Source organism: Somniosus microcephalus, chromosome 8 (assembly GCF_052327205.1).
Source record: "Somniosus microcephalus isolate GS21.2 chromosome 8, FLI_Smic_1.0, whole genome shotgun sequence".
Classification (NCBI taxonomy): Eukaryota; Metazoa; Chordata; class Chondrichthyes; order Squaliformes; family Somniosidae; genus Somniosus; species Somniosus microcephalus.
Window position 1 is genome coordinate 84,901,600 of NC_140994.1, and position 14,311 is coordinate 84,915,910.

Genomic DNA, 14,311 nt, shown 5'->3' on the forward strand with positions numbered 1-14,311 from the left:
AACACAGAAATATATAATAAGAAAAGGTGGCTCATTAACAAGTTCTTTTCAGCTTCATTAAAAAATAAAGGAAATTGGAACATAGGAACAGGAGTGAGCCATTCAGCCCTTTGAGCCTGTTCAACCATTCAATTAGATCATGTCTGATCCGTACTTCAACTGTACTACTCTGCTAGACTGTTCAGCTGTAAAGAAAGAACTCACATTTATATAGCGCTTTTCACAACCTCAGGATGTCCCAAAGTGCTTTACAGCCAATGAAGTATTTTTGAAGTGTAGCCACTGTTGTGATGTAGGAACTGTGGCAGCCAATATTGCACACAGCAAGGTCCCAAAAACAGCAATGGGATAAATGACCAGATGATCTGTTTTAGTGATGTTGGTTGAGATATAGATATTGGCCAGGACGCGAGGAGAACGCCCCTTCTCTTCATCGAATAGTGCCATGGGATCTTTTATGTCCACCTGAGAGAGCAGACTGGGCCTCGAATTAACATACATCCGAAAGACGGCACCTCCAACAGTGCAGCACCCCTCAGTACTGCACTGAAGTGTCAGTCTGCATTTTGTGCTCAAGTCTCTGGAGTGGGACTTCAACTCATGACTTACTGACTCAGAGGCAAGTGCTACCCACTGAGCCACGGCTGACACCTGTAAAGAGAAGCTTAAAAACTATTGTCTTAGCTTTGGGTTTCTTAGTCTCTTACCTTAAAACAAGTCCGTAGAGATGATATTTTGCAGCAAGTGAGTATGTCAGCTGGGGTGATACCGAGGTAGCAATTTCCATTTGCTTCTTGAATGTGTCTGCAAATCTATTTCGTTCTTTCAGCTTTGCTTTATTATTTGTGTTTGCATGCTGCAAACAATTCCCATTTTTGATGAGCTATCCTTCAATTTCTTGACTTTGTGCGCACTCTTGCTTTTACTGGCAATCATAATTTTCATCTTTAGATCTGCACAAAGTTTGTCTGTCCACAATATTTAATCTTCTCTTCATATAGTTCTAAGTATTTATCACCTGCATTTTTTTAAAGGACTCCCAGTACCTCAATTTAAATCCTGCTTAAAAATTAAGGATATTTGCACCATTTTGCCTCAAATAATTTAAGTACAATTAATACGGACATTCATTTAATGGGAAAATGATTGAGCACTATCTGTTTCATTGTGTGTTTGAATCAGTATTGGTATTTTGCTTAATGGAGACAATCTAATAAGTGGGACATTTTAATTTCATGTTGTGATGTCCCAATTAACAGACTTCGACTATTTTGCACAGTGACACACAAGAATATAACTCTATAACTCTATAATATATAGATTAGTACTGGCATTTTGTTTAATGGGGGGAATCTCACAAATGGGACATTTGAATTTGATGTTGTGATGTACCAATTAACAGGCTTCAATTCTGTTTTACACAGTGATGTACAAGCTGCTTTTCCCTATATCATTTACCTTTCAGAGAACTGACTTAGGAACACAGGAATTGCGAGATGAAAAAAGACCACGGTCCATCTAGTTCGCCTTCTACCATCCTGGTAGTCACATGATACAACGATAATGGGGTTATCAGAGCAATCAATCTCTATCAATGAGTCTACAACAGACCCAGACATGAGGCGAGGAGAGCTTTGGGAACCATCGGTCCTGTTACCCCCAAGCATGCTATGCTTACCACATGTCATGCCTCAAATTACTCAGATGCTACATCCCAAAATGTTACTTTCTGGAAGAAATGATCTAATTTGCATTTGAGTGAATCACTACTAATTGCTTCCAGCATCTCCCTAGGGAGCCTGTTTCATAGATTGACCACTCGCTCACTGAAATATTGGCCCAGAATTCGCTGCAATGGCGGTATTGGCAAAGAACAGCATAAGATAGATCGCTGTACTCCCCGATCCTCCAGTAGCGTATTATGGCAAAATTTGCTGGAAGACTGACTAGCATAGCAGCGAATCAAACACGGCACAGCCAGTGGCCAATGTATGGACACCGCCACTGTTGTAGTTTGTAAATAATTCTGATTGCCATCAAGTTCCACAAGACCTGATTCATTAATATACCAATAGATTATCGTATAAAGGTGCTTACCAGTGGCAGATTATAATTTTTACCCCTCTCCAATGTAGTTGCCTAAATTACCACAAAGTTTTTTTTTGAGGTTTGCTTGCTTCTGTATCCTTCCCATAGCTGCAATATCCCTTTTATACTGTGGGACCAGAACTGTACACAGTATTCTAAGTGCGGTTGCACCAATGGTTTTTCAAGTGACATCGATTAACTCACTGTAAGACCCCAAAATCCCTGCCTCCTGTGATTCCGATTTGGTATTTTATTTCCCCATGATGTTTCTCAGGTGATTCTTTCTTCATCTGAAGTGGTTTGTATTCCCCAATGTCTAACCCGACTTTAATTATCCAGCAAATAGGTAAGAAACACGCTCCCTTGTGCCGGTGGAGGGTTACGCAGCCAATATAGTGGGGCTTGGGAATTGTGGTCTACTTCAGAGATGCAGCATTCCTGTTCATGCTCATTTGGTTTGTTTACATCAGGGCTGTTGTATTTGGCCTCCGACCAGCAGGAATCAGCTGGTCGGAGGGGGATTGTGATGTGTGAAAGGGGGCTGTACCCAGAATGCAGTGCATCCAGCCTGGCAAGGTCCCGTTGTGCTGCTTGTGAAAGAAACTTGTTGGAACCAAGAGCTTATGTGGTAACTTTTGGGAAACAAAGGACTTTTAAAACATATTTTCAGGGATCTGATTTTTAAAATTATTTTTTATTCGTTCATGGGATGTGGGTGTCTTCGGCAAGGCCAGCATTTATTGCCCATCCCTAATTGCCCTTGAGAAGGTGGTGGCAAACTGCCTTCTTGAACCGCTGCAGTCCATATGGTTAAGGTACTCCCACAGTGTTGTTAGGGAGGGAGTTCCAGGATTTTGAAGCGATGATGACGGAACATCGATATATTTCCAAGTCAGGGTGGTGTGTGACTATGCGGGGAACTTGGAGGTGGTAATATGTGAGAATTTCTTGGAGAGATAGTGATATGTGTTGAACGGCGGGCTCAGATTTCACACTGCCCTGCTTCCCTTTGCTAGACACAAAACTTTAATTAGACAGATAAATCTAAGAGATCACTCAACAACATGTGTTCAAACCCATGCCCAACAACAAAAGGATCACATTGGTTGCATGTGTATTCCTGTTGCTCTACTGTGAATAATACTTCTGTAACTCATTTTGACTCATGGCTTTCCTGAGTTTCTGTTCTTTCATACTTGTAAGGGAACAATGGGAATTAATCATATAATACTAAATGGGTAATGCACCATTTCCTACATAGCGTGCATTACAAAATAGGCATTCAGCAGTTATGCACCCCTTTTAAATGGATACATCATCTCATTGGCAAGTCAGTCTGCAGGTCAAGTGTAGTAATAGAATCATAGAACATTATGGAACAGAAACAGGCCATTCGTCCCATCAAGTCGGCACCACTGTTTTTCTCCACTCGTCTCATCTCAGCCTCCTTGTTCCCCGTAACTTTTAATATTCCTATTTTTCAAGCAACTACTGTCAATTTGCCTTTAAAAAGAATTTATGGACTCTGCTTCAAGAGCTTTGTGGCAGAGAATTCCACATTCTAAGTCGTATGTGTGAGGATTTAAAATTTTTTTTTTTACATAGGATATACTGTACAGCACAGAAATAGGCCATTCGGCCCAACCAGTCTATGCTGGCATTTATGCTCCACTCGAGCCTCCTCCAGTCTTTCCTCATATAACTATCAGCATAACCCTCTATTCCCTTCTCCCTCATATGCTTATCTAGCCTCCCCTTAAATGCATCAATACTATTCTCTTCAACCACTCCATGTTAGCGAGTTTCACATTCTCACCACTCTTTGGGTAAAGAAGTTTCTTCTGAATTCCTTGGTGACCATCTTATAATGATGGCCTCTAGTTTTGCTCTTCCCAATAAGTGGAAACACACACTCTATCTACTCTATCAAACCGTTCATAATTTTAAAGACCTCTATTAGGTCACCGCTCAGCCTTTTCAAGAGAAAAGAGACCCAGCCTGTTCATCCTTTCCTGATAGGTATCCCCTTGCATTTCTGGTATCATCCTTGAAAATCTTTGTTGCACCCTCTCCAGTGCCTCTATATCCTTTTTATAATTTGGCGACCAGAATTGTACAGTGCTCCAAGTGTGGTCTAACCAAGGTTCGATACAAGTTCAGCATAACTTCACTACTTTTCAATTCTATCCCTCTAGAAATAAACCCGTGTGCTTGGTTTGCTTTTTTATGGCCTTATTAACTTGCATCGCTGCTTTGTGACTTGTACTGAGATCCTTTTGCTCTTCTACCCTATTTAGATTCTTATTTTCCAAGTAGTATGTGACCTCATTTTTCTTACCAAAATGTAATACCTCACATTTATCTGTGTTGAAATTCATTTGCCAATTATATGCCTATGCTGCAAGTTTATTAATGACTTCTGTAATACCCACTGGAAATGTTATGTACGCTAAGTATGGTTATCAATCTTTAACTTAGACACTGTATTATCATTGTTATAAATCCCTGGGTTAAAGTTGCCCATGTGAAGGTACGGCAAGAACTTTTAAGGACACAATGTGACTAAGAGCAGACTTTCCATAATTCTGCACCAGTATCAACTGTTGCAGACAGTGAAGCTGCGCAGTCTCCAGGCAGAAACCCCAGGAGGAAGGGGTGGAGTCGGGGTTTTCGAGCGGGAAAAACACGAGCAACTGGAAGAGAAGAGGGCAGGAGCTCTGAAAAGAGGGCTCAGGAGGCAAATGGCTGCCGCATCCCGTCCCGGGCTTCCAAACTTGGCCGCCGCCCTTCGTATTAGTAGCTCTGCATCCAGAACTCAAAGTGGGATTCAATGATCGTGAAGAGAATTCAACGAAGGGGTTCGGAGTCGTAAGTCTTGCAGACATTATACATACCATGAGCTCCAACTTAAGCGCGCCAACAAAAAAGAGTGCACTTGAATTTGGACACCGGGACAGATTCTCCTTTGAATCCATGTAAATGGAGAATGTATGTTTATTATGTCTAGATTCATTCTAATGTATGCAAATGTCTAATTTAGGTCATTGACCCGTAATCTTCTTATACTGTCTGACGTTAAAACTATAAAGTAAGATAATTAGAATTAAGCCATTGTAGTAGTGATCTCCTTACTGGACTATAGAATACTGTCTACAACAGAGACCACATCTCACATATATCTAGAGAACCGTGAAGGGGTTACACTTCTAAAATGTATTAATGTCTTCTAACCTCCCTTTTAATTTGCTTTGTTAATATCTTCAATGTCCCCTCTCAAACATCCCTTCAATTCCACAAATTATCAGATTACTAGGATTTATCTCTTCCTCTCATTGCTATCAGCAGAAAGGTCAGTGAGTGTGTGGCGCAGGGAAATCTGCTTTAAGCTCATGTTGATTTTTCCCACTAACTACCAAATGGAGGGAAGTAAGCCTATATATCTTGTGACAAACTCTTTTCATGGTTTTAGATGCATTATTTCAAATAAAGAAATTGAAGTTTGCCACATTTGGAGCACTCTGATGCAGTCACTCAGTGTACTCTATTCTCACAAAAAGCAATCCACTTCCTCTTCTAACTTAAAGTTTGGGAAAGGTTTGTAGGCTGAACTTCTGGCCTGGAATCCCTGGTCTCTTGCCCAAGGATGAGAAAAGGTCAGTCTCTCATACTGCAAAGTTACATCTACAAAACCGTATCTTCCTTTGAGGCACAAGACGAGATGTGCATATCCTCATTTTTCAAAACGAGTCAATTAAATATTTATACGAGCAGCTCAATGGTAACACTCTCACGTCTGAGTCAGGTGGTCGTGGATTTAAGCCCTATTCCAAAGATTTGAGCACATAATCCAGGCTGACACTTCAGTGCACTACTGAGGGAGTGTTGCACTGTTGGAGATGCTGTCTTTTGGATGAGACTTTAACAGAGGCCCCATCTGTTCTCTCAGGTGGGCATAAAAGATCCCATGGCACTATTCAAAGAAAAGCAGGGCAGTTCTCCTGGTGTCCTGGCAAATATTTATCCCTCAACCAACATTAATAAAACAGATTATCTGGTCATTATCACATTGCTGTTGGAGCCTCACTGTGCATAAATTGGCTGCTGCGTTTCCCTACATTACAACAGTGACTACGCTTCAAAAAGTACTTCATTGACTATAGCGCTTTGGGCCGTCCTGAGGTCGGTGAAAAGCGCTATGTAAATGCAAGTCCTTTATATTATCAGGCATTTTTCTTTCCCTTCTCTTTATTCCCCAAGGTTACTCCACAACTAAAACTAACTGGGTAAGTTTACTAATTTAGATGTGAACTGTATATATTTTTAACGTGGCTGTTCTGTTACAAATGCATGTTGCAAGATTTATCCCTTCTCCTTCCTAAAGGCTTTTACAAGTCAATAGGTAATTTCTTAATCAAAAAGGGACCGAATTGTTGGTTTCAAATTGTGGAGATCTGTGCAAAGCTCAAGAATTTTAACAGGCAGAACATTCGGCTTCAATACCTGCAGTTTGTTCTATTACTTGGCAACAGCTGGCTCTCAATACATCTAACTGAAGAAATATGAATAAACTTTAAAAAAAAACTTATTCTTGATTTTGAGGGGAAAGAGCTTTTTGTAACTTTGAATTCCCCCCATGTTGATAGCACCATGCAATTCTCTTGCACATGAAAATGTTAAGGCCACACCAAGCGAGAACTCTAACCAACGTTTAGGGACAGTTATTATTCATGTCAGATCTGTGTGAACCAATTATCATTAGACTATTATTGGTTCAGTATTAACTGCTCTGGGAGCTTTAAGCAACCCGTTAGTGGAGGTAAAGTAGCTGCTTCGTTCATTAGTGATTATGGTTTGCATAGACGAAGAATTCAAATCAATACATCGTTTAGATCTATGTCACCTTTGCTCAAATGTGTTTACTAAACTTTTATTATTTGCAGACCACTTTCTCTTCTCCCTCCCCACTCCCAAAAAAAGCTATTCGCCATCCAGAATGTTCTTTATATAGTAAAAGCAAACCATTAAGATGGTTTCGCTCTAGCTGTTTTGTTCATGGACATGGTTGACTTGATTGGCTCAATTAGTAATACTCTGGAGAAGGTCATTATATATAAAATGGGTGACTATATTAGGCACATGTAAACAAACAATGATGCTGGAGGGGGGGGAATACTACAGTCACTTCAACATGACTATATTTAAAATGGTACAACATTCAATGAATTAAAAGCAGTATAATTGCATTGTGGTTTGTATTCTCATTTATTTAACAAAACTTGGATGTATACAGTGCAATTCTGTTGTACATTTGACAATATTGATATCCTGTATATTGGCCTTTTTTTGCACATGGTTACAGAATTTCAGGTTCTGAACTACAGTAAAAGGAGACTACTTTCTTAGTCACTCAGGCAAGATATCGGCCCAGAATACTGACTGGTGGCAATTCCTTAAGCTAACAATTGTTTGAAATATGCTAAGAGTCCAATTTACCACATGGTCAAATGAAAACCAAATAAACCACTCTAAGCAAAAGGCTGTGCATCAGACTAAACTAAAATTCCTTGTCATTCCATTGCTAGCCAATTGATTTTCATTTACACTTCCCAAAATCAAACATACTGGTGAACTCAGCATGCATTAAAACTGAGCAAAAATTGTTCACAACTTTTTTTTTAAAATTTAAAAAAACTTTTAATCAAAGTTAACTTTTCAGTAAAACATATCCTTGCGAAAAGATCAGAACCATTTTATTAGTATATACATTACAACAACGGTTTATACCACGCACAATATATTTTCATGAGTTGAAGCTGTCAGCAGTTTATACATTTTGGAAAACAACTCATGTTTTAGCGCTCATTACCTACAAAGAGGCGTTTATAGGGATGGTGGAAAGAGTGGATGTCCAGCAGGGCCAAAGAAAAAAATAGGGTCAGCAGCAGGGCAAAAGCATGATCGAAGAGGTCTTAAGGAGGCTTCTGAAGGCAGGGAGGGAGGTGGTAAGGCAGAGGTGCTGATTTACTCCACAGTTCCTTTCAAACTTCCTCCACCAGAGCTTAGGCTCCATGTCAGTTCCCAATGTGGAACACTCCAGAACCATAAAAATATCTACCTGGCTATCATGAAGAACTGAGGAAGCAAGAACTTGCACTTGTACAGTACATCGCTGACATAGCAAAACACCCCAAAGCACTTCAAACAGGGTGGGGAGGGACACACAAAGGGCTAGACCGAGGTAACTGAAGGACTATAACAGGTTAACCGCTCATTCATCTCGTTTGTGGGATATTTCTGTCCACTTTGTAATCACTGCACTTCAAAAATAATTAATTGTCTGTAAAGCACTTAAGACATTTGAGAATTGTGATGTTATGCAAATGCATTCAAAAAAGACTTGCATTGATATAGCACTGTTCATGACCTCAGGACATCCCAAAGTCCTTTATAGCCAATTACCAAGTACTTTTTGAAGTGTAGTTACTGTTGTAATGTGGGAAAGATGGGATGGGGTATAGGAGGTGGAAGGGCTTAGGAAGAGAATTCCAGAATGCAGGGCTATGATGGCTAAAGGCTTTGCCATTGATGGTGGTGTGAAGGAAAGCATACTGCAGGCTAAAGTCAGACAATCAGATGATACAAGAGGGAACACTGAGCTGGTTCAGTTTGCAGAGGCAATGTGGGATGAAGCAGGAAAAGATTTATGTATGAGGACAAAGTTTTTGAAACCACTATACTGGGGAACAAAGAACAAATGGAAGCTGCCAAGGACTGGGGTAGTAAGAATGACTTTGTACAAGATAGGATGCAGGAGATCTAAATTTGTAAGAGTTTGTGCAGCAGGGCACTCCAAGACAATTTGAGCCTGGAGGTATGGATAAGTGATTTAGAAGCAACAAGGAATGAGACTGGGACAGAGGCAGCAACGTTGGAGGTGGAAATGGTTGCTTTTGCCATTTAATAGGATCAAACAGAACACCAAGGGTGTGTATTATTCAGCCTGAGCAGAGGAGGGGATGGAATCGGGGTCACAGAGAGGCGTTAAGAGCTCAACATACATATGGGACCTGACCCCCAAGTTATGGATAATGTAGATGAGGAATAGGAAAGGATCAAGCATGAATCCTTGAGATGTGAGGAACTGATCATGCACATGCAGGAGAAACCACTGCAGATCCACCTGAATTAGGTGGGTGAAGTAGGAATAAATCATGGGAGGTCAAGTGCAGCAGGCAAATGTGAGCGACTGTCATTGGTTGGAGTCCAATTAATCTGGTTGGGATACAAGCACTGTAAACTGTAAGACTCCCTGTACTTACCATACTGCTTCCACAAAAATAATGGAAGAACTTGCATTTATATGGAACCTTTCATGTCCTCAAGACATCCCACAGTGCTTCATAGTTAATGAATTACTTCTCAAGTGCACTCACTGTTATGTAGGCAATCCTGACAGCCAATCTGCATATAGCAAGGCCCCAATAACTGGATGAATGACCAATTCATTGAATGGTTGAGGGACAAGTGTTATCCAGGAGAACTTCCCTGCTCCTCTTAGAATAGTACTAGGGAATCTTTTACATCCACCTGAGGGGGCAGACGGGGGCCTCAGTTTAATGTCTCATCCTGAAATACAGCACCTCTGACAGTGTAGCACCCCCTCACTACTGCACTCCCTGGATTATGAACGCAAACCCGTGACCTTCTCACTCATGCCAAAAGAACTACCACTGAGCCAAGGTGACACTCACAGGCCAGGGTGTGTAATGTTGTGATTATGGGCTCCTACGCATACACCTCGAGTGGAAAGCTTACCCCAATAGTCCTTTTGTATTAATGTAATCAATGGATCCGCTATTACAACTTGACCAAATTTAGCTTGGCAGTGCCTAGAAACTTTACATAATTCCTAGACACCAAATGATACCTTTAAATGACGTACCAATTCCCAAGTGTTTGTCTTCTGATCTGCTGTCCATGATAAGGTATTAACGGAGTCAAATAAAAAAAGAGCTAAAAGGTCTTTCATCTATGCAAAAATGATGGCTGCAGTGCAGAGCAAAGTTGCTGGCTAGGACTCATCCAAGTATTTACTGATAACATAAAAGTTTACTCAAGCAGAAATGTCTATTTCCTAAATCCTGAACCTTACATTCATCACTTTAAAGTCTAATGAGGCAGCGAACCAGCTTGCTTTTTGAACAGCATGTTTTGCCTGTAAAATGGATTTACATTAAGCTGTTCCATACATCGTTCCACTGCTGGTTTACCAAACATTTCTTCTGGTTTGTGTGCACAGCTCAACTGGTTTTGGTTAAAACCTCCGGTGTTTAGATGGCTTTGTGCCAATAGCATTTCAGTTACTATCCAGCAACAGTCAATATTGCTACTGCTTTGCCTCAGTACGAGAGTGAATCTCTGGGAATTTGTAAGGGATTAGGAAGTGGGAGATTTAGCATAATGCTTTGCATGCTTAAAGTTCCAGTATTAACATTTTGAAGAATACAGCATTGGTAAAATCATACGATACATTTTATTGCTCATAAGAATATTTTCCAATAAACTGAATGGCCTCTCCCATATACTTTTGAAATGGTACAACTCAAGAATACATAATGCATTAAATATGATTTTTATTCCAATGCAGACTGCATAATTCAGTCAGCCGTCCAAGTGGATCAGAAATCATATTTTATTTACACAAGTGAATGAAATTAAATGACTAAACATAATTTGCTTACACCTGTATTTTCCGATGAAGCAACAAAGGTCAGTGCAGACTCGGTACCATATACATTGGATTATGAGGCTTATGGAACCACTGCATGCAATACTACATGGACATCTTGTACGTAATGTCATGCTTACAGCAAAACTGAATCATTTAGGCATGACAATTTCACGACTTATTTAAATAAGTCCCACCGCCACCTTTCTTCAGCTGCACAGATTCTGCATTCACAAATAAACATGTTCCCATGCCTCCAAGGCCAGGGCACTATTTTAATTAAAAACACTAAATGCAGAGCTCGGTTTGCTTCATCAGTAAATCAAAAGGGAACATTTTATTATTAGTCGGGGTCACAGAGAATGGAGCTGTAAAGTGGTCACAGAAGGTGAACCCGACTTGTCTCCTGCACGTGGGGGTCTGAGGGGGAATATTTCCTGACACGGTGCATGACTGATTATGACATGTTCAAGGGTGGGGATTTTTAAGCTTGCTTTTGCAGCAGGGATGGGGGAAAGGAGGTGTGGAGTATTTCACTGGATACCATATTGGAAGCTTTTTGTTTGAGAATTAAGGCCACCCTGAACCTGAAGATCTTAGCCTTTGCTTGTTCAGGTGCTTCTGGTTATAAAAGTTAGTATTTGGCTTTGTTTCCCTCTTATGGCTATGTTTAGTTTTTACAATAGGTACAGTGACAGTCACTACAAGTAGGATTCATGCAAGTGTTGTAGTGTGGATCTAAGAAAATTAGCTCCCAGTTTTTTTTTAGGTTTTCATGTAAAGATCGATCTTGTATCCTATGTGCATGATAAATACTTCAAAGCAGAGCTTCGCAGTGCAGTTATAATAGTCACCATATTGAATATACCAAATACCTGTTGAGATGTTGCTTTTGAAAATCAAGCCACCGTATCAATTTGTTAATACTAAGGAAGAAGTGCAATACATAGCCAAATGGAAGCAGATGCCCTTACCATAAGCAACACTTTGAAATGTCACAGCAGTTTTATGAGCATGTAGGTGAGTATTTCCTCACCACCCCCACCCCAATGGACAATTTATATTTCCAGATCCTGCCTGAATACTTGGGATTTTATGGACCAGATCGCTTGCTAACATTGGCGTGTCAGCATTTTAGAATCCAGAGTGCAAACAGACTCTCTGATAATGCATCTGGCATAGCATCACAGTAAATATATAATACAAACACAGGCCCTGGCGCTGGAAAACACGAGGGGCATTGAACTCCCAGCCACTTCTTTTCTTAAAAGACTTGAGCCAAATTTGTAGCATGTAGCACATTTAATGAAAACAAAGCAAAAGATGGGCCAGTGCGTGGGTGGAGTCTGGAGACAATAGTTATAACTGAAGTGACAAAAGTCTTCAAGACATTTGTCGAACTGTACCTTCTGGTGTCTGTCAAATTTTCAGGTCGGTGACTACTTGAAAAAACAGCTAATCAGAGTGCTGCATGAAAAAAAGTCAGTCACACACCTGTATACAAAAAATAACAACTGTTAATAGTATATGTTGCCAGTAGTGTTTTGTTCTTACTGGGATAGCGAATAATGCTTGTTCTCAAACTATGTACGCATTTGGAAAAAACATACAAACATCTGAATAAATTAACCATTACTGGAGGGAGAGAAAGGAACTGGGGGTTTATACAGTTTGTATTTCAGCTAAACAATTAACAATGTTTGATAAGTGGTGTCCCATAAATAAAACCACTGGGATGCTTATCAATAAGTGCTAGACCAGACTTAAAACCGAGAGGAAGCTGCTGGACAGATCCGTAATAGAACATCTTATGCAAGTCCCAAGACAAAGCGTGTGTACGAGTACACACTTCTCCCACTTTAACCAGAAAGGTCCAGGCTCAAAAGTTTGTTTTTTTCCCCACTCCAGTAGAGTTTTTGGGCTTGGACAAAGATACTAAAACAGGACCGAATCTGCAACAATAAAAAGGGACGTTAACAATTCACCAAAAAGAGAGACACAGAGGGAGACCGTGAAGGGTTATTGACTGAAAGGGAGTACGTTACTATTCTGCGGCGCCGGCTTCTCCATCAGGGGGACACCTTGGGGCCGGGGTAAGGCTCTCCGCCGCACCAGAAGTCTGCGGGTTGCGGCACCTCCAGCAGCCACACCACCTCCTGCGGCTGGGGCGGCCCCGGGCTGGCGGTGCCCGCGCTCTCCGACACCTGCAGCACCTGGTAGTAGTGACAGTCCCGGCCCATGTCCGGGTCGTAGGGAGGCGCCAGAATGTCCAGGAAGGCGGCGGGCCCGTCCAGCGCGTCGATCTGGTGCATATTGCTGTGCACCGGGGTCAGCAGGCACGGGCCGCTCGCCTCGGTCAGCACGTCGCTGGAGCGGTGCAGCGACCGCTGAGGCGCCGCCCGCTGGCACTGTAGCAAGGGCGGGTTGAACTGCATGCCGAGCGCCCCGCCTCCGGGCTCGGCTCCCGCCGCCGCCGCCTCCTGCTTGTCGAAGCACTTGATAGCCAAGTTGCCGTACAGCACCTTGAGCAGGCCGTGCATCCCCGGGTGGTCATGCAACGGGATGCAAGCGCCGCTCTGCAACAGGAAGACGCCCATGGAGAAACACTCGGTCTCGCAGATGTGCATGTAGGTGACCGGCGGGCCCTGGGGCGGCAGCAGCGGCGGCCCGTCACTCCTGCGGGGCCCCAGGTTGAGGTCCTCGGGCCGGATCTTCTCCAGCAGGTTGCGCAGCTGGCCCAGGCTGTGGTGGAAGGCCCCGGCGTCCGCTAGCGGCAGCTCCCGGAAAGTGGTGCGGGCTTGGCGGGCGATCTTCTGGATCAAGCAGGCCATGTTGTCCCGTGGCATCGTCTGGCTGGCTTCGCCCGGAGCCCTCTGGCTCTCCCGGCTTCTGAGGAGGCCGCGCCTCGGCAACTGTCCGCGCTGCCTCTTCCCTCACTCCGCTCCCGCCGGCCCCATGCACGCCCGACCATCCGTGCACGCGCGCCTCACGCCCACATCCGTCAGGGCGATCGCGTACGGCCTCCTGAGACTTGTAATTCCACCCCCCCTCTTTCCCTATTGGCCGCACGTCCACAGTCCCCACCGTGTGAGCACGCACAACCTCCTGGGATTTGTCGTTCCTGTCCCGCCCCCCTTCTCTCCGATACGCTGCTCGCCGCACGTCCGCAGTCCCTCGCCCCCGCCCCCGTGCGTCACGGCGGCTGCGCACAGCCCCCTGGGACTTGTAGTTCCCCGCCCTTTCCCCCACTCCCTGCTCCCCACCCCGTCGGTGGGAAAGCGGGCAGCGTTGACAGGGTCTCTCACCCTCGGCTTGTTGACTTGTTTCATTTCACCGGTTGAAACAGCCCTTTTCTAACTTCACTGACTCCCCCTCCTGCCCCAAGTTGGGGAGGGACTGCAATTCCCAGCCTGCCCTGCGAGGGTGGCTGTTGAGCCCACAGACAATTCAGAAAGATGCTGGCCAGCCTTCTCTCTGAGTGCACGTTGTAGCAGC

The 14,311-nt window shown here is 43.0% G+C and overlaps 1 protein-coding gene across 1 annotated transcript; it reads right to left on the minus strand.

Annotated features, from left to right (window-relative positions):
• Nucleotides 1-7,331: 7,331 nt before the first annotated feature.
• Nucleotides 7,332-13,926, minus strand: LOC147113684 (2-aminoethanethiol dioxygenase-like). Its single transcript, XM_085994984.1, has one exon. It carries the CDS (start codon nucleotides 13,660-13,662, stop codon nucleotides 12,886-12,888), a length of 777 nt encoding a protein of 258 aa, XP_085851110.1. The 5' UTR covers nucleotides 13,663-13,926; the 3' UTR covers nucleotides 7,332-12,885.
• Between the last annotated feature and the right edge of the window lie 385 nt (nucleotides 13,927-14,311).

What these genes read in the sequence shown, in the direction of transcription:
- LOC147113684 (XM_085994984.1), bottom strand. Translation starts at nt 13,662, where the DNA reads ATGCCACGGGACAACATGGCCTGCTTGATCCAGAAGATCGCCCGCCAA.